Genomic DNA, 27,887 nt, shown 5'->3' with positions numbered 1-27,887 from the left:
GCGGAAACATCGTGACGCTAGGGCAGCGGCAGTAAACGAAACTAATAAAGCTAAATGAAAGAGAGGGAGGATTGTTGTAGTTCCGGCGGAAGTGGTGTGATTCTTGTCAACAGAGGGTCCGCTGGGAAGCCGACAATAGTGATCCATTTGGACGCAGCAGTGTGGGAAGAGGGTCTGCTGTTGCCGGTTTCTCTTTCTGTGCCCGAGCAGCAGCCACCTTCACCTCAATGGCTGGTATCAAAGGTAACAGAGGAAGGCTTATGCCATAGCAGCCATCATGGGCATGTGCTGGGCTTCTCCTGGGGAGGGGGTGATTGTCTGCTGTATGCACACGTTATTGAGAAGCACCGTGTACTTCCTCTGCTTTCTGTGTGTATGTGGTGACCTCTCTTATTAGAATAGATACAAGGTAATGGTAGGGAATAGGGATTAGCCAAGTCCAAAAGCACATGGAATTAACTATGAGCATGTAGAAATTTGAAAAACGTGAAATTCATTAATGAAGAACAGACTCAAGCAATGTATACAGATCCTGTAAAAAGAAAATATAAGGGTACAATATAAGTAGCCCATGTCTTGGCAAAAAGGTTTTAATCTAGTGTCTCCTCAAAATATTTAGAAACCTCTGTTTTACATTTGTAAAATGTCAAGAGACTCCTGAATCACTCATTCATTTGAGCTACATTGCTAGGAGCTAGTGTGGTTGAGGTGAGCCAGCAAGAACAGTTCTCCAACCACAGCAATGTCTACAACTTGAAGCATTCTAATTGGGCAAATAAAAACAAGGAACACCAAGAGCCCCAACAGTGTAATATGTACTGGTAAATGGTTACTAGATAGAGTAAATATTAATGCTCACAAACCAGGGTTACCATTAGGCAACCACTGTAAAGGCATGTGGGGAGATTTTCCTGACCCCACTCAGGAATAAGAAGTCGCTCTCTTTAGATGAGAAAAAAGGGGGTTCAACCCTCCATCCAGGGTGGACTCAATATTATGCAGGAGACCAGAGGCGCCAAAAGGATAAAAGGAAGCTAAATGAGCTTAAAAACCAAATTCTTGGTAAATAGAGGAGGTAGTGGTGGACTTACCTCCTCCCAAGTAGACACACAATGACTGTAGTAAAGACAGTTAAAATATTTTATTTATGAACTACAAATATGCAACGCGGTTCGCAGGTTTGATCCACTTCATCAGGCAATAACAATGGAGCAATAGCATATGTGGTCAGTAGAAGAGCCAGGCACCTCTCTTGACAGAGGTGCCTGGCTCTTCTACTGACCACATATGCTATTGCTCCGTTGTTATTGCCTGATGAAGCGGGATGAAACCTGCGAAACGCGTTGCATATTTGGAGTTCATAAATAAAATATATTAACTGTCTTTACTACAGTCGTTGTGTGTCTACTTGGAGGAGGTAAGTCCACCACTACCTCCTCTATTTACCAAGAATTTGGTTTTTAAGCTCATTTAGCTTCCTTTTATCCTTTTGGCACCTCTGTTCTCCTGCATAATTGGGCAAATAGTATGGGTACACTATTACTAAAATTCTAGCAGTTTGAGATGGCGCTGTCCTCCCAATCAGGTCAGTGGAATTTCCCTATGGAGAAAGGCATTAATTTAAAAAAAAAAAAAATTATTGACAAGGGGCCATATGCAATTCAATTTTGCTCCTGAGGATAGGTTCACAGTGAGACGTTGCGATGTAAAGTTGCAACGCAACATTACAACGCAACAACAAGTGGTAATGCAGATTAACACTGTTATTGTTGCATACAGTAGGTACAGTAAAGCATACAGGCAGTGAAAAGTGTGCTTTCCTGGTAACGTGTGCGTTTAGAGGTAACGCACTGCAGCAGTGCGTTACCATAGCGCTACACGGTACAATGCAATGCTAACGTTGCTCTGTGAATGTTGCATATACTTTTCAATGGAGTGCGGAAAGTTGCAACATCCTACTGAGAACCTAGCCTGCGTTATCTCCTAGGAGATAATTTTTAATCTTCAGTGTAAAATAACTTCAGCACTTTGCAATGGAAAAAGTATCAAAAAGTACTATCAAAATTGTTTTGATTATTCATTTGTTTGCTGGAGGTTTAAAAGACATTTTATTTACTAGTTTGAAAATATCACCTAGGAGAAAACTCAGGAGAAAAAGTGAGTTGAATAGGGGCCATAGTCCCTTATCCAGTTACCTTTTCTTCTGAGGTTCCTCCCAGAAGATAATTGTTCATGTTATATTTTCCAGCACTTAGCAGTTTAACCATTTCTGCCGTGATCCTCGCGTCTAGGCGGCTGCTCTGCTGTGGTGCAGCGCTTCGGCACGATCGCGGGCGTGCCCCCGTGCTGTCACCCAGTAGCCCTGGGATCAGTGAACGGGAACATGGTTCCTGATCACTGATCCGTGTCCCCAGCAGAAAAACCGAAGCGCTTTAACTAGAGGCTGCAGTCTTTCTGCAAAAAAAGTGTCCCCGTCCACCTTGTGCTTCCGGTGATCGAGAAGCACAAAGAGAAAAAAATAAACTCAAGGTGACCATCTTGTGGCCAAATAGTGAAACTACATCTACATATTTTTCCCATTACAATTTACACATATAATAACATTAAAAATTAACTGTTTATTTTCCGCACCAAAATATTACCAAAATAAAATTTTTAATGGAAAAAAAAAATTACAATTAAAATAGTTACCTAAGAGTCTGAACTTTTTAAATAGGCATTTGAAGGGGGTATACTACGAACATTTTTTTAAATAATAAGCTTGTAAATAGTGATGGACGCAAAACGGAAAAAATGCACCTTTATTTCCAAATAAAATATCGGCACCATACATTGTGATAGGGACAAAATTTAAATGGTGTCATAACCGAGACAAACGGGCAAATAAAATACATAGGTTTTAATTATGTTAGCGTGGATTATTTTAAAGCTATAATGGATGAAAACTGAGAAATGATTTTTTTTTTTCCTTATTAATTCTGTTAAAATGCAATTATTAAAAAATAATTCTTAGCAAAATGTACCACCCAAAGAAAGCCTAATTAGCGGCGGAAAAAACAAGATATAGTTCAATAAATTGTGTTTAGTGATAATGTTATTAGCAAATGAATGGGAAGTGAAAATTGCTCTGATGCATAAGGTGAAAAATCCCAGCGGGCTGAAATGGTTAAAGGACACTCGAAGCGAAAATAAACTAATGAAATAAACGATTGTATCTATCTTCCTTCACCTAGAAATAGCTTTTTAAAGGGAAGGTTCAGGGAGGGTGGGTAAAAAATCAAAATCAATTTCCACTTACCTGGGGCTTCCTCCAGCCCGTGGCAGGCAGGAGGTGCCCTCGCCGCCGCTCCGCAGGCTCCCGGTGGTCTCCGGTGGCGCGCCCGGCCAGGCCGGCTGCCAGGTCGGGCTCTTCTGCGCTCCAAGGCCCGGAACTTCTGCATCCCACGCCGGCGCGCTGACGTCATCGGACGTCCTCCGGGCTCTACTGCGCAGGCGCAGTAGTTCTGCGCCTGCGCAGTAGAGCCCGGAGGACGTCCAATGACGTCAGCGCGCCGGCGTGGGACGCAGAAGTTCCGGGCCTTGGAGCGCAGAAGAGCCCGGCCTGGCCAGGTCGGGCGCGCCACCGGAGACCACCGGGAGCCTGCGGAGCGGCGGCGAGGGCACCTCCTGCCTGCCACGGGCTGGAGGAAGCCCCAGGTAAGTGGAAATTGATTTTGATTTTTTTTACCCACCCTCCCTGAACCTTCCCTTTAAGATATTCCACAGTTTTATTTTATGTTTAAATCTACTTTTTAAGTTTTAACAGTTTTATTGTTTTTTCTCAATGACACATTCATTGACGTATGTCAGTGCTAAAATCTATGAACTATTAACCCTTCTTATCTCTTTCCTGCTCTCAGAAGCCATTTTCTGCTAGGAAAGTGATTTATAGTTGGAATTTCTTATCAGTGAGGGTCACACTGTAGTAGTTTCCTGTCTGAGTCAGGACTGAGTCAGCCACTTACATACCTGATATTTAACTCTTTTAGGCAGACAAAGAAAAAAAGGAACTGAGCATAGTTATTAGTGTACTAGGCACTATACAAACCCATGTCTATCTTATCATGTCACACGTCACTTCGGGTATCCTTTAAAAAAACACCAAATAGCATTTTGAGCAATTTTGTGCTTGATAGGAGCTTTGAAGTTATTTTATTATTATTTAGTATTATAGCGCTGACATCTTGCACAGCGCTGTACAGAGTATATAGTCTTGGCAATTAACTGTCCCTCAGAGGAGCTCATGATCTAATCCCTATCATAATCAAATGTCCATCATAGTCCTAAGGTCAGTCTTAAAGGGACTCCGAGCAGTGCAGAAACCATGGAAAGATGCATATCATTTTAAAGCTCTCTTTCTCCTCTTTCCAATGATATATAAACCGCCGCCCTACGCCTTTTAGTTTTCGCTATTTTCGCGATTGAAATTGCCGCGGCCGCGATTTCAATCGCGAAAATAAAGAAAACTAAAAGGCGTAGAGCGACTATTTAGGTGTCGCCAGAAAGAGGACAAAGAGAGCTTTAAAATGATATCCATCTTTCCATAGTTACTTGTATTACACAGGGCGACACTTTCCCCAGTGTCAGCAGCTCCATTCAGCAGAAAAAGTCGGCCTGTGTAATACAATGTAACTATGGAAAGATGGATATCATTTTAAAGCTACCTTTCCCCTCTTTCTGGCGACACCTAAATCGTTGCCCTGCGCCTTTTAGTTTTCTTTATTTTCGCGATTGAAATTGCGGCCGTGGCAATTTCAATCGCGAAAATAGCGAAAACTAAAAGGCGTAGGGTGACGGTTTATATATCATTGGAAAGAGGAGAAACAGAGCTTTAAAATGATATGCATCTTTCCATAGTTTCTGCACTGCTCGGAGTCCCTTTAAGGTGCTTACACACATCAGACTATAGTCTTTGGAAAATGATAGATCACAGACCAATCTTACCACCCTTCATGTAGTATGAGAACCATACTCTACACAGTCTTTTCTATGGAGCTGAACTCCACATCAGGAAAAAAATCTTTGCAAGATGCTGCACACACAGATGCTGTACAGACACAAAAGATCTGTTCCTGCCAAAGATCTGTTCCTGCCAAAGATCTGTTCCTGAAAATTGCATTCATAGTCTGAGATCTGCAGATCATCATACACACCTAGTTTAACTGACATGTATCTGCAGATCAGACAATTATCTGCAGATCTGAAAATCCATCCTGGTGGATCTGATCTGCAGATGAATGTCAGTTAAACAAGGTGTGTATGATGATCTGCAGATCTCAGACTATGAATGCAATTTGCAGGAACAGATCTTTTGCAGATATTGATCATTTGTGTATGTAAAGCATCTGTGTGTGCAGCATCTTGCAAAGATTTTTTTCTGATGGGGAGTTCAGCTCCATAGAAAAGACTGTGTAGAGTATGGCTCTCATACTACATGAAGGGTGGTAAGATTGGTCTGTGATCTTTCATTTTCCAAAGACTATAGTCTGATGTGTGTATGCACCCTTACAGGGGAGCCAATTAATGTGTATGTTTTTGGGACGTGGGAAAAAGACAAGAGTGTCAGGAGGAAACCCACGCAGACATGGGGAGAACCAGGCAAGAGTGCTATGCACTATGCCACCATGCTGCCCACAGTGCTAAGGCTTGAAAGAAAACTCAGGAGAAAAGCTAATAGGATATGGACCCTAGTAATTTTGGATCATACAATTTTTGTACTGACTTTTGTAAAACATGGTTGTAAATTCCCCAATGTCCATCCATGTTTGATATTTTGGATGTGTAAAAAATAATAAACCAACATTTGTGTAGCGCTTTTCTCCTGTCGGACTCAAAGTGCTTGTGAGACAGCCATTAAGAGCACGCGGAGTAGGCAGTAGCGGTGTTAGGCAGTCTTTCCCAAGGGCTTCTTTCTGAATGGGAATGCCAAGATTTGGACCCTGGTCTCTCCTATGTCAGAGGCGGGTCCCTTAACCTGTACACTTTCCAGCTACTTGATTAAGATAGCTGTCATTGGAACAGTAGCATAATTTAAGCAAACCCAAACTGAAAATAAACTGATGAGTTCATTGTATGTGTTTTTCTAGTAGTAAATTAAAGCTTTAGTAACATAGAATTGAGTCTCATTTATATAATTTTAGTTTAATTGCTGTACTTTTAAGACAGAATTCTAAACGGCAGCCATGACAGTCTGATGTAAAATCTACTTCATTCAGTTGCAAATAAACAGAAGTAATGCCCCTTTGAACCTTTAAGCTCTAAATGTTATCAACAGTCCCTTCTGAGGCAGGTAAGAGGGTTTTGCATTCTGTTTACTTTTCAGGATACAGGCCAAATCCTACAAGCTGTTCCACAAGCTCATTTGCATAGATAACAACTTTAGTTTTTTTTTTTCTCTCTTCCTGTGCTGGAAAACTGAGAGAGACTTGAGCAAATTTCTTAGTAGGACTAGTGCTACATGTATGTTTGTTCTCATGTAACGTCACCTCAGGTATGCATTAAAGGAAATGAAGGGTGTTCTCTTATTCCATTTTTATAGCAAACCTTGGCTCTTGCAGTTTGGAATGACAAGTACACGAGATTGATTCAAAATGAATCCGTATAAAATATTCAGTAACTCAGGGGTTAATCTGTTACAAAGGTCAAATAAGAATGGGATAGAAGGACACACACCTATGCACATATCTAAATAGCCTCTTTTATTATTGCACAGTATCCTCTTGCATTCTTTCTTAGGGCTGCAGAATCTGCTTGTAAGGCCTGACAGGTTATGTTCCCAGTCAGTCTCTATGCCCCAGTCTATTGCCACGGCTCTGACCCCGGCCCACGGTCTTCTCCTATAGACAAGCCCCCACGTGAACAGGACAGATTTTTGTCTCCTGACTACAGTTACCCCCAGGTCTTAACATGCAAGGTATACAGACTGAAGTAGATAGGACAATAACCCCCACAGAACCCCACTGAGGCAAGTAACACAGTTCAATAGTTCATAAGTATCACACAGGGCTATTACCTTGATTCAGGAGGATGAGGCCCTCAACGTTGATTACCAGTAATGACAGATGTATCAGGAACAGGCAGTGAAGGATCCAGGCAATATAGGAGAGAGTTCAAGCAAGGTCCGCATGCAAGGTTATTCAAGCAACAAGCAAGGATTAGTTCAAGTATACTAGAGGCGGCAGACAAGAGTATCCAGTAACCAGCAGAGGTCCTTCCAGGCGGCAGGCAAGGGTATCCAGTAACAGGCAGAGGTCGGTCCAGGCAGCAGACAAGAGTATCCAGGAATCAAAGCAAGGGTTAATAACAGCAGACAAGAATGGTCAAATACAAACCAAAGGTTGAGATCCAGTAATACAACAATGTGAGTGCGCACCCAGCAACTAGCCACAGCTATGCTTATCACGGGTGATGACTGGGAGCAACCTGCAGGTTGAAATATAACTTTCATCCAATCAGTGGCTGGCCACAATCCGCACATCCAATTACACAGCGGTACACCTACCCTCTGCCTATCAGAATGTGCGGCCCGTGTTTCAGCAACAGCGTCATCAGCTGGGAACAAGAGCTGAAACCCGGAAAGCGACAGATTCCGCCGGGATCTCGGCAGAAACACCATCAGTAACAGGCAGGTTCCTTATACTGCTGTTTCATAGGGGCAGCAATCTCATTTTTTTTTTTTTTTTTTTTTTTTTGGGGGAGGGTGGGGGGGGGGTGTTGGAAACTAAAGCAAACACTAAATGGTTATCTTTGCATCTGACCTCTGCAGACAGGAGTTTTATGCTGAAGAGTAGCACACTTTTTCTAACTTACTTGAAATTGTGTTGCAATTTAACTGCAGTGGTGTTTATGCACTTGTGAAACCGTTTTACTTATTTAATTGAACGCAACTCGGATAACCTGGATCTGAATAGCAGAAATCAAAAATATTTCACATGTGTGCACACAATAGAAGTCCTGAAAATCCTAATTCCCTATTTCTTCAGATGTTAATGATTTTGAGGTTAGCAAATCTTTGTCCCATAGTAGCAGATTATTTTTATTAAACTATATCAAGTTTGCAGGATCACCTACATCTTCTTTTGGACCCCAACCTTTATGAACCTTCGTAAATCCAGGTATATAAGTGTAGTGACTGTCTTCAGTTGATGTCAAATTACAGATGCTTTAAGTCTCTAAGATAATTGAGGCTTTACCTCAAATCATGTAGTGTAGTTGGCCGTGGATAATAAATGCACATATCCCAAAAATGATTTTTTATTACAGCTTAAAGAGTAAGAAACACCCATGGGGTTTTAGTGCAGTCAGATGATTGTCTGCTGACTTGTTGCCAGACTGGAATGACGTGCCTTGGGTGCTCTGCTCTCAGTGACATTCCAGTCTTACTAGATGCTACAGGGAATGCTATAGAAAAGGCATACATCTGCATGACTCATTATTTCATTTTCCATGACTGCTACACATCAGCTTTATCTCTAGATATCATTTCATGCAACATTAAGCCATGGAAGGCACTAGACAGGAAAACTGTGGTAAGATTTTTCATTTCACTTCTCTTGTTTATTGCCTGTATAGTCACAAAATATTATTTTATTCTGCTGGTTGGTATGAAGCAATAGTGGGAAAATACGATTAGGTCATGGCTTTGAGTAGTAAAAGCTGTTTGACAGGCAATGTTAGTAAAATTAAAACGTCCACCTCGTAAGAAAAAGAAAATTGGCAGCGTAAATCTGAAGAGCTATGTTGTGACATTTTACATGAGCCTCAGTTTTTTTGGTTAAGATTTGTCACAGCTGCTTCTCAAAATAGTCTTACAATGATGCTGTATGTTCCTTTAGTTTAGGGAAACCTGTACAATCATCCTACGAGCTGGGCAGGTTCTATACTTTTTGTTGCCTGAAGTAAACTTTGGAGGATCACACACACATAACACACACCTTTCCACTCCTGAACATCTCCCCAGGAAGACGCATCACCCCACCGTTGTCTCTTCTCCTTAGAAACAGAACTTTGTTGTCTGTAGTTGTGGCACAGGTCTGTAAAACACTTGTACACCAAAGCGACCTGATGGATTAAGCTTGATCCTGACAGGAGATGCTCATGAAGGATGTGCGCATAGCTTTGGCCCAGCTTTCCTGAAAAGTAAACAGATGCTAAAATACTTCTATTTGTTTGTGGAAATAATCCGAATAAGACTGTAAAGTTCAAAGGATATTTTTTTTTCCAGTAACCCTCCAGGACAGGTATACTACGAGATTTGGCCCCTCCCAGGAAACAGGAAACATCCACTTGGTCTCTCTATAAGTTTAGACCCACCGCAGGTGTCCGGCAGTATGGATGTTTCCTGTTCCCTGGAACAGGTCTCTCTGTAAGGTGTCCGAGTCCTGGAGAGCCTGGGTGGCTAAGGGCTTTGGGCATGCTGCTGGGGATTTATGCTGGCCGATAAATGCGGAGATCAGTAGTGTGGAACCAGTGGCTTACCTCCCTCAAACGCATGGTGTTCAGGTGATGGCGGCAGGGGGAAGGCTGTAGCGAAGACGCTCTTTTGGCAGAGGCCGCTGGCACGGTTGTTGGACGCTGGGGGAGACAAAGCGGTAGGCGGAGGCCGTGCGCATGGTTTCCCTCAACCAAGATGGCGGCACGGACGTTTCCGGTGTCGCCGTGACGTCACTTCCGCACGCCAGAATTGAAGAGCTACAGCGTTTCGGCGTTCACTCTCACTATCCATTAAACTGTGTGAGAGATAAACGCTGCTCAGGAGGCTGGGATTCAAGGCAGGAGGCCAAGAAGGATACCAAAGCCGACAAGCCTGAGACTGATCCAAACAAACAAGACGCAGGAGTGGTGAGATAAAACTGATTTGGATTCGTGTTTACAGCTAGCCTTAGCTGTTGGGGCAGAGTTTGGCTAATAATTGTTTTAGCTAAAATGGTTTGTTTGACTAGGGTTGTTATGTCTGTTTTTCTTTCAGAGTAAATACTGCTGTTTAAACTGACAGGCCCAGGTCCAAACGTTGCCCTATATGCAATACTAAATTGCCACATGTATGTGCTAAAACTTTAAGCATGCACAATTACACTGCTTAATCAGGAGTCTACTACTTCATATAAATACTTAATGAATGCAATGAGAAGTGAAATGACTGAGTTAATTAAGGCTTTCAGAGAAGCAATGGTGGCTTCAGCTACACAAGCACCTGTTAATGTTGTTACAGATAAAAATTCCTGTGCCAATTAATGTTGAAACTACTTTTTTTGCACAGGCTGGGGTGATTATAACTCCGCCAGTTATTGACAATATACCTGCTTCCGTATCAGAGGAAATTTTTAGTAATGTATCTGTTGGACCTTTGTACATAAAAAAGCTACAGCTAATAGACAGGTTTTGTCTGATTCTGAACCAGAGTAATTAGAAATGGAGGATGTTTTTGATTCTGATGGTGAAGAGGAGTATGCAAAGCAAACCTGCAAGAGTTACATTTGCATCAAGTGAAACTGAAAAGCTTTATATAATGCATTAGTTTAAAAAACTGACAAGCCACAAAGGACTTCTGTACATGAGGAATTGTATGCAGGAGTAGAAGGGGACCAACCACTAGTATTTTCTGTACATACTTCAAAGGAAAAGTGTTTTTGTCTAGGTTTAAGGGAAGGTTTCCTTTTTCAGAAGAGCATAGCAAATACTGGGACAAGTGTCCTAATTTGTATTGCAAAAAGGGTGTGTGCATCAAACACCAGGTGAACCCTTATATACCTGGCTTTGCAGATAAGGCCTAATTAGCTTATTGATGAGACATTGCTCAAGCAAATCTGCATTCGCTTTTGCATGCCAGGATATGTAGGGTTTTGCCAACTAACTCACCAAAGGGCCCCAGGATCCCAAGTGTCCTAAGTTGGATGCTGTCTTTTCTTCAATTAAAATTAATTAGCTTTTGAAGGTGTTGATAATATAAAAGAGCCTTCAAAAAAAAAAAAAAAAAAAAAAGTTTGCTTTAAAGAAAACTTGGACAGCTATTGGTAAAAATTTCCGGCCTGCTGCAGCAACTACAGTAGTCGCTCGCACTTTAAATTTGGGAATGCGGCAGGTGGAAAGGCACATAAAAATTGGTGCAAGTAAAGAGGTGATCTTAAATTCTTTTACTGTGATGTTTAAAGCTATTCGCTTTATGATTGATGCGACTTCTGAATCACATTGATGACAGAGCTGCAGTGTTAGCCAATGTAGCTAGAAGGAATCTTTGGATAAAGACATGGGAAGTACTTTACCCAAAAATAAAGTGTGTCCAATTTCACATTCAAGAGATTGATTATTTGGGCCAGATTTGGTACAGATTCTCGAACGAGGCCAATATCACAGCTTCAATAGAGCAGAGCAAACCGAACGCCTTGTTCAGAAGCTCTGATGCACCGTCTAAACAAAAGGGACGAAAACCAGGTGGGAGGAAGACTCAGCAATTCCTTCCACTCTTTAAATTTGCGAAATGAATAGTACCCATAAACGGAAAGGGTTGTATGCAAAGATATCCCTGGTCAAAAAACCGACAGGAAAAATTCGATTGATATGGAATCGGAAGCCAATAAATACATTCATAAAACATGTAAAGTTTCTGAATGGAGTCAATTTACACAGTCTGGAATCTTCTGATTCCAGGAGGATACAGGATAAGCATCGGTCTGAAAGATGCTTATTGACATGTACTGATTGAATCGAAATCCCAGGCATTTCTGAGGTTGCAGTGAGAAACGGAAACGGAATGTATCACTTTCAATTCCGTTGCCTCTCCTTTGGAATAAAATCGGCACCCAGAATATTTACAAAAATTATTTCGTAAATAGTTGCCGAACTTCACAGGAAAGAAATTGTGTTAATTCCTTACCAGTTAATGCATCATCATAGAGGTAGTGATTACAGAACTGAAAAAAGATGGATGAGTAATAAGCATAGAAAGATTTCAAATACAACCATCTCGGATAATTCTGTGCCTAGGATTTGTGATAAATTCGATGGAAAATCGTCTTAGGGGAACAAAATTGTTCAAGTTGATGAACTTAGCGTTTTGCCGGGCATACACGGCTCTGTTATTGCGCCGGATCGAGCCAGCGGCTCGATGCCAGCGCATCCTCGCTCGTGCGCGCAGATCGATTGCCGCTCGTCCCCTTCCTTATAAGCGCTCGATTCCCTGCCATTGTCCGCAGGCGGGAGTCGAGCGGCTTGATCGGGCCAGCTGAATCGTATCAGCTGGCCGGATCAGCTGCTCGATACACAGTACATAAACGTACCGTGTATCCCCAGCATTAGAGAGTCTAGTGTTAGCAGAGGACAATCTGAAGTCGTTCACAGTTGTACACCTAAAGGGCACTATCTAGCAGACTTCCTCAGTCGGACTCAAACGTCGATTGTGAAGTGGACTTTGAATATAGCAGGTGGATAACCCAGATGTGGGGAATACCAGAGGTAGAGTTGTTCTCAGGAAGATAATGAATTCAGAGATGACTGTAATTTTAGCTGCACCCAGTTGGGACAAGAGATTGTGGTTTCCGCTATTGTTGAATATGAAGTTTGCAGGACCGATATTGTTACCAATAATGGACAATCTAATCACAGTTCAAGAGGTGAACATTCCTCAAGTAATACATTTGAATCTAGCGGACTTGCTAGTGAAAAGTCTATCCTCGGGAAAAAGACTATCTAACAGAGTGATAGAATCTTTACTGAATAGTTAGAAAGCGAACTTATATAAAATGTATGACCTGTGCTTACAGGAGTCTGTTTTTTAAAGGTAGCCATACACTGTTTAGATTAGCAGCAGACAGATTATCAGATACATTTCTGATCTATCTGATGTGTTTAGGTGCATTGGGGTCAATGCAGAGTGATAAGCAATCTCTTCAGATCGATTTTAATTTTCCAGCTTGTCAGAAAGATTGCAGTTGATCCTTCGATCACAATCAGGCAATTGATTTGCGATCGATATCGATCGGCCGAAAATCGACTGGGTATGGGCTTCTTAAGTCTGCTGAAATAGGGACAATTTTGGAGTTTTTTGCAAAACTGTGTTAATGGTCTGACCCTAAACACTATTAGGGTTCAGATCTCTGCATTATCAGGATTTTTTTTACACAAGCAGTTGGCTAATGATCCTTTAATTATTAGATTTTGAAGTCTGTGGAGCGGAAAAGGCCGGTTGTGGTGAAACCGTTTCCGAAATAGGATTTATCGACTGTACTAAAAGCTTTGACATTTTCGACTTTTGTACCAGCGGAAGACTTAGGCTTAGGACTTATAACGCTTAAAGCGGTCTTTTTAGTGGCCATAACTTCTGCAAGATGCATAAGTGAATTCGAGGCACTGTCATGTAAAGAACTGTCCTGCACAATATATGATGATAGAGTTGTTCTCAGAACTAGTGAAGATTTTTTGCCAAGGTCAGAGATAGGTTTACAGAGGTCAAGAAATTATATCTCCTTCCTTTTACACTAATCCATTGAATGAAAAAGAAAAGAAATGAAGTATGTTAGATGTAAGGAAAAATCTGATAGAATAGCTAAGGAAAGTAAAGATACCAGAAAATCAGAAAGTTTATTTAATTTTTCTGGCAAGTTAGTAGGCCAAAAGGTATAAAAAAAAAAACAAAAACAAAAAAAAAAAAAAAAACTATAGATGATCCAGTATCCAGTACACAATGCACAGATTGATCCAATCTGTGCATTGTGGAAGCGTATAAAACCATGAATTTAGAAATTCCTGGTGAAGTAAAGGCTCATTATACCAGGGCAACGGCTACGACCTGGGCTTGCAGAGCTGGAGTGTCTCCAATGGAGATATATAAAGCGGCGACATGAAAGAATATCAACACATTCATGCGCCACTACAAGTTGAATCGGATGACTGCAAGGGAGTTTGGAAGAGAAATCCTGCCAGCGGTCAGCCCGCCCTAAGGTTGGTGAGGTTTATTTCTTGCTCATCATCTCGTAGTATACCTGTCCTGGAGGGTTACTGGAAAAACCCTAAGCTAGCTAACGGGTAGATTTATTTTAGGTAACCCTCCAGGACAGGTTGCGAACCCACCCATTTTAAAATTAAGTATATATATATATATATATATATGTATATGTAATACTGTATACGTTATGTGTATATATGATAAACTGCAATGTATAATTAGGGTAGTCTGGTGTGTAGACCATGTTCAGGGTTTCTTGAATACATACTGCCGGACACCTGCGGTGGGTCTAAACTTATAGAGAGACCAAGTGGATGTTTCCTGTTTCCTGGGAGGGGCCAAATCTCGTAGTATACCTGTCCTGGAGGGTTACCTAAAATAAATCTACCCGTTAGCTAGCTTAGGGTTTCTGATGTTTTGAAGCTAAATGAAGCAGATTTTACATCACACTGTCATGGCTGTTATCGAAAAAAAGTTTTAGAATTTGAGTCTGGAGTATCCTAATTTTTGTTTTAAAATTTTTACTCTTACACATACTATTAATTATACATTTATTTTATCTTTCATATTGATCATGTTTTTCTTTAAAGAGAATCTGAAGCGAGTATAAAACTCGCTTCTTCCCTTATATTCAGCAGGGGCATGTGTGCCCCTGCTAAACCGCCGCACAACGGGGGTCCCTTACCCCCCAAATCCCCTCTGTCCTCACCGGGGATCTCTTCCGCATTGAGGCAGGGCTAACCGCTGCAACCCTGCCACACGCGCGTCTGTCAGCGCGTATCTCCGACTCTCCCCCGCCCCTCTCAGTCTTCCTTCACTAAGAGGGTCGGGGGAGAGGCGGCGATGCGCCGCTGATAGACGCGCTGTGAGGCAGGGCTGCAGCCGTTAGCCCTGCCTCTAGGAGCTGCAAAATCTACGACCAAGTTGGTCGTAGATTTTGCAGGGGGGGAATTGGGGGGTAAGGGACCCCCGTTGTGCGGGATAGCGGCGGTTTAGCAGGGGCACACATGCCCCTGCTGAATATAAGAGAAGAAGCGAGTTTTTTACTCGCTTCAGTGTCTCTTTGAGAACCTACCATAGTTAGCATTTTGTTGAATCCTCAGTTGTCATTTGAAATGTTCTTTCTCTTCCAGCTTTAATCAGCCTCTCATTTGGAGGAGCAATTGGTCTGATGTTCCTAATGCTTGGATGTGCATTGCCACAATATAGGTAAGTTTAGTCTCATTTCCTCATTGTACAGGCTTCTCCAAATAGGTTCTTCAGTGCTAGGGAGAGGGGTTTTGAAACTTTCATATTTTTATTGGTCTTTGCAGAGCAGTACTTTAAAAATTCATCACATTTTTTTCTTAACTAATGTGAAACTGTATCAAAGCCAAGTTTCAAAACTTATAGTAAGGGATCTCTAGATACCTCCATAAATTACAGTGAGTACTTTTTTTAAGAACCTAATTTGTAGCTACCTTATTTCAGCTATAAATATGGTCTTCAGATTGCTGTCCTCAGTTCTCTCCTTGTGCAGAGTTGGGTACTAAGTTTATGGTTTGGAAAGTGTTTTGTAAGGCCCTTATAGGAGATGAGAGTTCCTGACACTCAGGGTGCTGGACCTTTTCTGACACAGGTGAACCATTTGAGTGTCCACGTAGTCTCAATTAGGCCTCTTTCAGACGGACAACTGAGCTGCATGCTTGTGGAGCAGTTCAGGGTCCCATCTGCCCACCATGAGCGCCATTCAGATGCAATTCAAATGCAGCTGAGTGGCTGCATTTGTGACACCATGCTTGTCAGCACTTGATACGTGGTGAGTTTACTCCACTGCAGAAAACTGCGACATGTCACTTCTGAGCACAGCCATGCTTAGATGTGACTCCATGGAGGGCCGCTCGTCCACCGCCACTACTGAGAGCTAACAAGCGCCCGGCCGGTGCATGAGAGCAACTTACAGGGTGAATTCACCGCCTTCAACTGTCTGTCTGAAGGAAGCCTAACCATTGGGGGGGGGGGGGGGGGGGGGGAAGGTCATTGCCAGTTTTTTAGAAGGCAAAGTAATGAAAAGTATTTTGCTGTTTAGTTGCATCTGTGTCCTGCAGCTTTCAAGTTACAGTATGTCATAAATTTAACTTAAAACAAACTGTTAGTGATGGTTCAAGGTGACCGTACAGGTGAGCTGTTGATTCAGTTAATGTTGGTGATTAACAGTGATTTTCTGTATAGCAAGATTACTGTGTTATTTACTAAAGCGGTATTACTGTTAATGTAGGGCAGTAATACTTGAATATTGTATTTCTAAAATAAAAGTACAGAATCTTCACTTTAGGAAATTAATCTGAAAGGAAGCCACCCTCTAGTGGACATCTGCAATAATGCAGATATTAATTTCCTCTTCAACTAAACCCTTGCAATTCTTTCCTATTGTTTTATTGTAGAGTCTTCAGCAGCAGGAGCTCCTCTCCAGAACAGTGGTCTGTTGTATGGAGAGTTGCCTGGCTGAAGAGTAGTCTGACTTTCATCCTGACATGTGTATTAGAATGTTCTTGGTCCTGATTTAAAGCACAGCTGAAGTGAGAGGAATATTGAAGCTGACCTATTTATTGCCTTTTAAACAATGCATATTGCCTGGCTGTCCCGCTGAGCCTGTCTTTTAATACTTTTAGCCACAGACCCTGAACAAGCATGCAGATCAGGTGCTCTGGCTGAAGTCTGACTAGATTAGCCGCACTCTTGTTTCAGGTGTGTGATTCAGACACTACTGATGCCATAAAAATCAGCAACTCGTATTGCTTAAAATAAAATAAGGTCCCTTTTCCATTTGCGGAGTGATGCGAGTGCTACTACCTAGCCGCATTGCATCACTTCCGCTGCTAGCCGCATTGCATCACTTCCGCTGCTGGCCGCATCACTTCCGCATCGGGAGATGCGAAAGTTTATGGAGGGGACGGCGGGCGGATGCGGCTGTGCGAGAATCTGCTGCATGCTGCAGATTCTCTGATCGCTCCACACACAATGGAAACTGTTCCATTGCTGTCGATTGGGCTCAAGACAACCACGGTGCGATGCGGCTATGTAGTTGTATCGCACCGCATATAATTGAGACGGGCCCTAAATCATAACGCTCTGTTCAGGTGTGCTTTCACTTTCAATCATGGTGATCAAATTGCTAAATTAGTCATTTCCAAGAGGGCCAGAATTAGTCTCAACCTGACTTATGACAGACTAGCCAAGCAGCTCGGGGTGAGCCAAAACTACTAGGAAAGTATAGGGGACTAAAATTGTTTTTGTGTATCTATTAGCAAACCTCTTGGTCTACCTTTTTGTTTCTACACCTTAGTCTCACTTGTGTTTGCTTCAAGCAATGTTCCAATAGCATTCTATAGCTTGTTTGGCCACTTTGACTTTAGAAGTTTAAAATCTATTAATTTGATAAAAGCCAATACAAATTTTAGACTGATATTGTGTTTCTTTTTTTATACAGTGCATATTGGCCACTGTTTGTGCTGTTTTTCTACATATTGGCTCCTATCCCTTACTGCATTGCAAGGAGAGCGGTAGATGAAACAGATGCTGCTAGTAATGCCTGCAAGGAACTGGCAATATTTCTCACGACTGGAATAGTTGTCTCTGCATTTGGACTGCCCATTGTACTTGCACGTGCTCATGTGGTGAGTCACTGTCTACTTAAACCTATGCGTGAAGCTCATTTGTGTTCATCAATAGCAACTCTTAACATTTCTGCCCAAGCTGGTGACAGTCCTAGGCACCTGATGCTATTTAATTCTTACCATTAACAGCTACTTGTCTGAAACATTTTCTGTCTCTATTTGTAATAATTAATCACAGGTATGTGTGAAATTTCAGCTGCACATCTAAACCAGGGAGGACTTACAAATCCCTTATGTACTAGTGCTAGGGTCCTTATAGCAGAATATGCATTGCAAATAAGCTTGCAGGAAACTCTCAGGGCTCGTTTCCACTATCGCGAATCCGCATGCGTCCAACGCATGCGGATTCGCACATGGTATGCAAGTGAATGGGCCTGTTTCCACTGTTGCGTTGGTGATGTGCGTTTTTTTGAGCGGTGAAAAAAACGCACAAAAGAGCCAACGAATTCGCCTGAGTGGAATGCATGCGAATCGCATGCGATGTATTTAATAGGGAAATCGTATGCGTTTTCCCCATGCGGTTTTTGCCGCGAATTCGCATGCGAATTCGCATAGGTACCGATGTAAATTCACGCAGGCAGTGACATGGTTAAAATCGCATATACCCTCACCTATGCGAAATCGCATGCGAATTCGCGGCAAAAAACACATGGGGAATCGCATCCGCATGCTAATTCATCAGCGGTGGAATCCAGGCGATTCCGCACCGCAATAGTGGAAACGAGCCCTCAAGGGCTGCTGTGAGGCCACTCTTCAAATGGAAACCAAATCTGCCATAGCAGAATCCCAACCCCTCAAGCCATTGTGGATTACTGGCTAAGACGATTTGGTGTGTATTATATGTGTGCATTGGAACAGTAAAAGCACGTTTGTTCCTTGAAGACTGTGTGCGGTTCCCTCTTTTGACTGTTGGATTATCGCTGCTACGGGTTCCAGCACTACTCTACTATGGGTGTGCAATTCTTTTTGATTGAATTGCGTATTACTGAACTTGCTTACAGCCAGGCTGAGGGTGACGCTCAGATCAGGCTTAAAGGAGTCATCAGGCATATTTAAACAAAATAAACGCTACTTACTAGGGGCTTCCTCTAGCCCCAAGCTTCCAGCATGTCCCTCGCCGCACCTCTGCCGTCAGCCGTTCGCCGCAGCTCTGTCCCGGTCCCCGGCAATGACGCCAGAGTGACCTGGAGGTCACTCTGTACTGCGCCTGCACGAGCGGCGCTGTCAATCACCGCCACGTGGGCCGGAGCATACTGCGCAGGCGCAGAACTACTGTGCCTGCGCAGTCCGCTCCGGCCCACGTGGCGGTGATTGACAGCGCCGCTCGTGCAGGCGCAGTACAGAGCGACCTCCAGGTCACTCTGGCATCCTCGCCGGGGACCGGGACAGAGCTGCGGCGAGGGACATGCTGGGAGCTTGGGGCTGGAGGAAGCCCCCGGTAAGTAGCGTTTTATTTTGTTTAACCTCCCTGGCGGTTAATTTTTTTTGCCAAATTGGCAAAAAAACTTTTTTTTTTTTTTTTTTTTTTTTTTTGTTTCATGTAAAGCTACCAGAGTGGTAGCTACATGAAACGCCACTAGAGGGCGCATGTGTCCCTCTAGTGCGATCGTCGCCGGCATCTATAGCAAATAGGGGAACGCGTATATAACGCGTTCCCCTGTTTGGCTTCTCCTGTCGCCATGGCGACGATCGGGATGACGTCATGGACGTCAGCCGACGTCCTGACGTCAGACACCTCCGATCCAGCCCATAGCGCTGCCCAGAACTCATTGGTCTGGGCAGCGCAGGGCTCTGGCGGGGGGGGGCCCTCTTTCGCCGCTGCGTGCGGCCGATCGCTGCAGAGCGGCGGCGATCAAGCTGTGCGTGCGGCTAGCAAAGTGCTGGCTGCGCGCACAGCAATTTACAGCATGAAAATCGCCCCACCAGGGGCTGAGATCTCCCCCTGCGCGGCATAGCCCGAGCTCAGCTCGGGCTTACCGCCAGGGAGGTTAAATATGCCTGATGACTCCTTTAAAGGGGCCCATACACTGGTCTATTTCAGCGACTGATTGATTCTATGCAATCGATCAGAAATCAATTCTATCAAATGTATTGATCGATTTGTGGCCTATTTTGACTGATTTGATCTATCTGACAGGATGGAAAATCTAGGTCGATCTGCTGGCATCAGATCCATGGCCCATAGAGTTGCATTGAGGGCTCGTTTCCACTATCGCGAATCTGCATGCGTCCAACGCATGCAGATCCGCACATGTAATGCAAGTGGATGGGCCTGTTTCCACTGTAGCGTTGTTGAGGTGCGTTTTTTTCAGCGTGAAAAAAACGCACAAAAGAGCCAACGATTTCGCCTGCGTCGGGAATCCGTGCGAATCGCCGCTAATGTATTTAATAGTAAAAACGCATGCGTTTGTTACATGCGTTTTTACCCGCGATTTCGCGTGCGATTTCGCACCTTTTTCAATTTTATTTAGCCCTGGCAGTGTCATGGTTAATTTCGCATGGCACCCTGCCATGCGAAATCGCAGGCGAAATCGCGGGTAAAAACGCATGTGGAAACGCATCCGCATGCGTTTTTACAAGCGTCGGAATGCGGCCGAAATCGCGTCGCAACAGTGGAAACAAGCCCTGAATCAAATAATCCAATAATGCATTTAGATTTCATTGTGAAATATATTGTAGATCTGTTCCTAGTGTGTGGCACACATTAGATAGATTCCTGTCAGATTCGACGTGACAAGCATCTGACAGAATTCTATCTGATGGTCGAATCTGTGGCAAATCTATAAGTGTATGGCCACGTGAACCAGACACAACCAAACAGTGCAGGTCACGCACACACGGCTGTAACAGTCCCCCTCTAATCCTAACTAAGAATCACACATTCATTTAAGTAAACCTGAAATTTAAAAAAAAGAAAGGAAAAGTTAGCTACTACTTCAGTAGAGGGAAGTCTCTGCATCCTTCAGAAACTCCCACATCCCCATCGAGACCACTGATCCAACACTGGGACCATCTGGAAGTTTGTAGCTGTACTCTGGTCCATGAACGAGCGCAGCTGCCTTACTCAGTAGAAAAAGCCGATCCTAATCGGCTGCAAAGAACTGGCAATATATCTCACACTAAATATCCGCTTCAATCTTGCAAATATCAACTTTATTTTGAAGTAAATTTTTAATGACAGAATTTTACAAATGGGAAAAAAAATTATTTTCTTTAAAACAGTACATGGCTTTGTGTAGCTGTGTCCTGCATTGCAGGAGTAAAGCACTCTTACAATAGCTTGAAAATGTCACAAAATATGTCAGGTGCTCTGAACAAACCAGCTGTTTTTGCAAGCAGAAAAAAACCGTCATATCAGAGCATTGTTCTTAGAATCAGTCCCAGGGTAGCAAAGTCTTGTCACATGCTTCATAAATTCATAGCATACAGGCACGCGTGAGAAATTTCAGTGCATTTTTTAGCAAGATTTGTAACTGCAAGAAGCCCACTGCTACATATTGGTACATAATATTTTGTGACAAAGCAGCTGCATTCACCAGTTAAGGGAGCGTTCCTATGAAGAGAAGTATCAGTCTAATCTGTGGCCAAGCTTCGTGTGCGCACATACGCACCAATAATGTCACCCGCAGAACTGTGCACTCGAGCCCTTGGGCAACAGTTCAGGGCCAAGTGCTTTACAGCTGCTTCAGTAGCATACAGGCACATAGGATGGGAAAGGAGGGAAACCATGCGATTGGCGGGGATAATCGGGCACTTTGGAACTTTTGGGGACACATCAGGCTGGTTGTAAATTTTCTAGAATCTCCGTAGAGGTGACCGGTCAGGGATATCTCTGCTGAGTTTAGACTAGTGTGTGCATGCTCCCTAAGTGTTGAGTATAAATTTCGACGTGGGTTAGTATTATGGCTAGCTTTGGGTTAAAATGATTAATACTTGTGAATACTTATTTAAAAAGTATTATACTCCCAAAACTAACATTTCAGTAACTACTCTAAGTTGCATAAAAGAACATTTGAAAGCATCCCTAAGTATAAGGTGGACCTGCCAGAAGAGGGGGGGGGGCCTGACACAAAAAATAGTCCAGGCAAGTGGATGTGGCGCGGAGGCCACATGTGACCCACGGCCACCAATTTAGCAGCCCTGTTCTAGCACAAGCCCCATTTTGACCAGTCTTAGTTAAACTTAGTTAAAATAAGAAATAAAACTATAAAATGGCTAATAAAAGATTCTTGAAGTCTTTAGTTCCCTTTTCCTGATGTCTGGTTTATAAAATGCATTTCTGAGACCCAGCAGCTTTCCTTCTTGCTGCCTGTACTTCTGAGTAAAGGGAATGCATGCGTGTCACTCTGTACTCTTCTTCTGCATCGGGGTGGAGGTAGGCCCATGTAGGCCTTGAGCGCTTCAGTAGATAGTGATAAGGCTGCCAGATTAAGACAAATTGCCCACATTTCTGAAGTGCATGGTGTGACTTGATTAATGCCGCAATACACCACCAATTTTACAGCATATGGAGAGATTTTCTGATGGGAATAATGCTGCTGCTTTGAAATAATTTGAAGTGTTTACATCGATGCAAACTCAAAGGAACGTGGCATGTGAGCATTGTGATGTTTATCTGACTCCATCTCTTTTTTTCTTTTCTTTAGATCTTATGGGGAGCATGTGCGTTGGTTCTCACAGGAAACGCAGTCATCTTTTCCACCATTTTAGGCTTCTTCTTGGTGTTTGGAAACAATGATGACTTCAGTTGGCAGCAGTGGTGAGAAGTGTAGTGCTAAATTTGCTTCCTGCAGGCAGCCATGAGCCTGACTCCCGCAACCTCCCATTCAGCCAGTAGAAAGACGATGAGCAGATGTAACTGTAGCTCCACCCTGGCAGTAGCATGCGGAGTCCTGACACGTTAATCATGATCTTTGCCTTGAACATACAGAATGGCTTACCGTCAAAGCGCTTTAATCAAGAAAAGCTTCCAGTTCTGATAACTCATGTTCCAAACCTTTTTTTTGTATTTTCCCCCTTTGTTCCTTTGTCTATTTTATACTAGAACATTGTTTTTATTGCTTTTTTACATTGATGGAGAATTTTGTTCATTCCTTGCATGGAGTCATGGTCTCGCATTATCAGTGAAAATCAGCCATAGATACTTCAGATTTCTGTCAGGTGTTATGTTTATTCTTGTTTTATTATTGCTGTATCATGCACTAAGCAACCATCTGATTGAAATGGCTAATCTGTTTTTATTTATTGCTTTTATCATGAAGTTTTGCTAAAACAAGTGAAAGTTGCTGTGTAGTTCTATGACCATTTACATTTTGTCATAGCTTCATTATAGGTGAAGAGCAGACAAAATACCTACACTGGCATTGGTTTGGGCTCTATGGAGTCCGTGTAAATAACCACTACAAAATCAAATTACTACCAGAGCTTTGCAAAATAAATATGATTACATTGTGGAGCAACAGCAAAGCATTCTGGAATAGTTTCTGGGGGGAAAAAAATAAATGTGTATTAACTTGAAATAGCTTTTACAATAGATTATGAAAATATATTTATTTTGTGTTTTTTATTTTATTTTTTAAATTTTTTTTCCCTTGTCATGTTTGGTGCAACATGTTCACTTGAACTCCAGTGTGTTATTAAAGTCGATTCCAGGATTTTTTTTTTTTTTTTTCTGGTTTAGATTTTTTTAGAACGTGAAAAGGGTTTAGAAACTTTTGGGAGCTTTATTGCTATCTGACCCCATTAGAGAGATTTTCCCTCACAATGGCTATCATTCATGAACAGGCTGTCGGTAAAGAGAATCAGTGCGGGAAAACACCGCTGGCGGAGTTTTAGACTTCTGGGTGGGCATTCATAGAAGAGTATCCATGTGCGGAAGCAGTGCGGAGATTCCCCGAACTAGGCTGGCGGTAGGCTGGCTGTAGGCTGGCGGAGACACGGAAGCTGCCGAGTTGATACATTTCTCCGTGTTCCGCTCTGCTGCAGCTGCCTGGGAGGTCTGTGTGTCTCCATTCACTTACATTGGTATCGCCACATCAGAGGGAGTGGTACTTCCCGACCTCACACCGCTTGCAGTGATCTTTATGAATGAACATTTTGCTACATTTGTACCGATAATCACCGCACAAGGCGGCGATTTATCACTCTGCTCGGTAGTGTCATTTTTCCATGCGGAAAGAGGCTTTATGAATGCTGACTTTGCTAAGTGGTCGGTAAAGTCAGCTGTTTTAAGCATTTCCGCATGCGGAAATGCTTTATGAATGATAGCCATTGTGTCCCTAGAACCTCCATAAAGCTTTGTGACTTTTAGTCTGGGGACAGGGATTAAGGGATAGCAAAAAGAGAAAAAAATGCATTTCTAACCAATACGCACTGTACAAAAAGTTTACTTGATGTCTCTCTTAGGGCCCGTTTCCACTAGAGCGAATCTGCATGCGTTTTCTGCATGCAGATTCGCATAACCAATACAAGTGGATGGGGCTGTTTCCACTTGTGCGGGATTCTGGGCGGTCTGCTGTGCAGAAAGAATTTGCAACCCGCACGCGAATCGCCGCTAAAGTAATTTAATAGGAAAACTGCAAGCGTATTAGTCTTGCGGTTTTCCTGGCGTTTCCGTGTGCGATTCTGCTGAAAAACCCATGTCAACGCTTGCCGGCATTGACATGGTTAAAATCCCATAGCGCAAACCGCGAGCGATTCCACGTGAAAATACGTATGGAAATGCGACGAATCCGCACCCACATGCGGATTCGTTGACGCGTTTTCCGTGATGGGATCGCAACGCACAAGTGGAAACGTACCCTTAGAGATATTCCCCACTTCCTTTCTGGACAGGACATAATGGAAATTTTCACAGGGACAAGGAAATAAAAGCATATGTCTCTAATCCCCTACCACACTATCCATCCCTCTTCTTAGGCAAGTACGGTATCTGGTTGTTTTGTTTTATTCTTTAGAGGACAAGATAACTGGAGAACATGTGGGCTCCAGAAAATCTGGACACAATTGTTAGACCCCACAAAGCATACATGCACCTTGTATGCATATACCACTACATTTTTGGGAGACTCCCAAGTGAGGTTGTACACCTTTGCCACAAAGCAGAAGACATTTAAAAATCCAGCCCAAGTCTGCTGGACTATATATTGTGCAGTGATCACCGGTCCACATCCGCCTTTGTCTCCTTTTATAGGAGTTGAAATAAACTTTAAAGGATACCTGTGGTGACATGTGACATGATGAGATAGACATATGTATGTACAGTGTCAAGCACACAAATAACTATGCTGTGTTCCGTTTTTCTTTCTCTGTCTAAGTTCACACTGGAGGCATTTTTGGATTTTTTTATTTTTTTTTTATAAGCGCCTGCGATTTTTCAAAATCGCCCTGTCAGTGCTTACATTACGCTATCCTATGCGCTAGTTCAGAATAATGCGATCCATCCGCTTTCCGCTCAGAAAAGTGCTGCATGGACTATTTTCAGGGCGATTTTGCTACAATGGAAGGTATAGGAAAAACTCAAAAAGCTCACAATCGCTTTGTGCGGCGTTTGCGTTCACGGTTTTAAGAATAAATACATTGTATTTATTATTTTCTGGATGAAAGAGTTCACTTCCTGACTGACGTCAGGAATTGAAAAAAACGGAATCGCTCTACAAAAAAAACACCTACAAAACCTCTTACCAAAAACATCCAACGAACAGAAATCGCCGGGAAGGGGGAAAAAAAAATAAACAAATTCAATGCTAACGCGATCAACATGCAATGTGAACAAAGCATAGAAGAGTTAAATGGGATATGGATGTTTCCTTTTAAACAATACCAGTTGCCTGGCATCCAGCTGCTCTTTGGCTGCAGTAGTGGCTGAATCACACACCTGAAACAAGCATGCGGTTAATCTAGTCTGACTTCAGTCAGAGAACCCGGTCTGTATGCTTTGTTGAGGGGCTGTGGCTGAAAGCATTAGAGACACAGGATCAGCAGGAGTGTCAGGCAACTGGTATTACTTTTAAAAGGAAAAATCCATATCCTTCTAAGTTTAGGTTCCCCTTAAATGGAACCTTAACTGAGAGGGATATGGATGTTTCCTTTTAAACAATACCAGTTGCTTGGCAGTCCTGCTGCAGCAGTGGCTGAATCACACACCTGAAACAAGCATGCAGCTAATCCAGTCAGACTTCAGTCAGATGACCTGGTCTGCATGCTTGTTCAGGGGCTGTGGCTAAAAGTATTCGAGACACAGAGTCAGGCAACTGGTATTATTTTAAAAGGAAAAATCCATATCCTTCTCAGTTTAGGTTCCCTTTAAATATCAGGTATGTAAGTGGCTGACTCAGTCCTGACTCAGACAGGAAGTGACTACAGTGTGACCCTCTCTGATAAGAAATTATCAGAAATTCCAACAATAGAACCCTTTCCTAGCAGAAAATTGCTTCTGAGAACAGGAAAGAGCTAAAAAAGGGTAAATAGTTCATATATTTTAGCTGTGGCATACTTCAATGAATGTGTCATTGAGCAAAAACAATGAAACAGTTAAAACTTAAAAAGTAGATTTAAACATAAAATAAAACTCTGGAATATCCTGAAAAGTCAATTTTAGGAGAAGGAAGATGGATACAATCTTTTTTTATTAGTTTATTTTTGCCTTAGGTGTCCTTTAAGGCTTTTCCACAGCAAAGAGCTTTTTCTGCAGTAAACCCAAGGCAGCCTGTTGAAAAAAAAAGTGAGATACTTATCTAGGTAGCGGGACACCTCTAGATGGTCCAGAGGCTTCCCGTGTCATCTTCACCCCCACCGTTGCCACACGCAGACCCTCTGAACATATCCCGCAAGGGCTTGTCTGATATGTTATTGCCATGTCGGGCATAGTGAGGCTGCACCTAGACATGAAGAGGAGCAGGCCGTGAGCATTCAGAGGGTCCCGGGCAGCAGCTGTGGTCTCCAGGAGGATGTGGGGAGCCTTTGAAGCATTTAGAATTCCCCTCTTTTTAGGCAAGTATCTTTTTTTTTTTTTTTTTGTTTGTTTGTTTGTTTGTTCGTTTTTTTAGCAAGTTTTATATAGCATAATACACCTACACTGGATGTCCAGTTCCGTTCCATGCGAGCATATGAATATTTCAGAAGCTGAGTTTGGAAAAGCTGTGCTGTTCATTATTTAGTTGTCATGTCTCCGTTGCCTATGACAACCTTTTACATATTAAGATTTTGTCCAGTCTTGCTGTGTAAAAATAGCACACTTGGCCTGGCTTACTGCAGCACTTTATACTATCACTGTCTCTGTAATAAATCAATGTATCTTTCCCCTGTCAGACTTGTCGGCCTGTGTCTGGAAGGCTGCCAAGTTCTTCAGTGTTGTGGTTCTGCTATGAACTCCCCCTTCCAGGCCCCTGTATGCACACTGCCTGTGTGTTAATTAGGATTAGAGCAGCTTCTCTCTTATCTTTTACAAGCTGGATAAATCGTCCTCTGAGCTGGCTGGGCTTTCACATACTGAAGAATTACAGACAATGGCAAAGCTGTTTGCAGGAAGAAACAAGCAGCCTGACACTTCAGTGCATGAGAGATGCAGGGGGAAAGAAACACACAAATGATCTCTTGAGATTCAAAAGGAAGGCTGTATACAGCCTGCTTGTGTATGGATGTAATTTCTATGTGTGGACATACTGCACATTAACCTACTTCCTGTTTTGGTGGCCATTTTGTTTGTTTATAAACAAACTTTTTAAAACTGTTTTTAACCACTTTTAATGCGGCGAGGAGCGGCGAAATTGTGACAGAGGGTAATAGATGTCCCCTAACGCACTGGTATGTTTACTTTTGTGCGATTTTTAACAATACAGATTCTCTTTAAAAGTTAAGTAATGGCTGGATAGTGTGCTGGTTAAGGGCTCTGCCTTTGACATGGTAGACCAGGGTTTGAATCCTAGCTAGGGTCAGTACCTATTCAGTAAGGAGTCCTTGGGCAAGATTTCCTAACACTGCAGGGTGGCGTCTTGAGAGCTTTGAGTCCAGCAGATAAAAGTGCGGTACTTATCCGTTAGCCGGGCGCATCCGGCAGGTGGCGCTGTTGATGTTAATTCCAATCATAATTACTTCACGTGTGAATGTAAACCGCCGGATGCGCCCGGCTTAAAAACTGATCAAGCCGCCGGCTTGCTTCGTGAGTGTCTCGCTCTCCTCCCCCTCTTGCCCTCTCTCGTATGAGCCTTGGGGAGGGGACATGTGTGTCCCCCCAGAGTCGTTCGTCGCGGCAT

The 27,887-nt window shown here is 42.8% G+C and overlaps 1 protein-coding gene across 2 annotated transcripts; it reads left to right on the top strand.

Annotated features, from left to right (window-relative positions):
• Positions 1-101: 101 nt before the first annotated feature.
• Positions 102-27,664, top strand: LEPROTL1 (leptin receptor overlapping transcript like 1). 2 transcript variants are annotated; one of them, XM_068233587.1, is made up of 4 exons: positions 102-243; positions 15,112-15,187; positions 17,448-17,634; positions 22,281-27,664. In XM_068233587.1, exons 1-4 carry the CDS (start codon positions 228-230, stop codon positions 22,395-22,397), a joined length of 396 nt encoding a protein of 131 aa, XP_068089688.1. In that variant the 5' UTR covers positions 102-227; the 3' UTR covers positions 22,398-27,664. The 2 variants fall into 2 exon arrangements, with proteins under 2 accessions (XP_068089688.1, XP_068089687.1); XM_068233586.1 differs by lacking the exon at positions 102-243 and adding an exon at positions 8,466-8,567.
• Positions 27,665-27,887: the final 223 nt, after the last annotated feature.

The sequence above is a fragment of the Hyperolius riggenbachi genome, chromosome 1 (assembly GCF_040937935.1).
Source record: "Hyperolius riggenbachi isolate aHypRig1 chromosome 1, aHypRig1.pri, whole genome shotgun sequence".
NCBI classification, from domain to species: Eukaryota; Metazoa; Chordata; class Amphibia; order Anura; family Hyperoliidae; genus Hyperolius; species Hyperolius riggenbachi.
The sequence above is the reverse complement of the archived record's forward strand: the minus strand, read 5'-3'. Positions and strand labels throughout refer to the sequence as shown.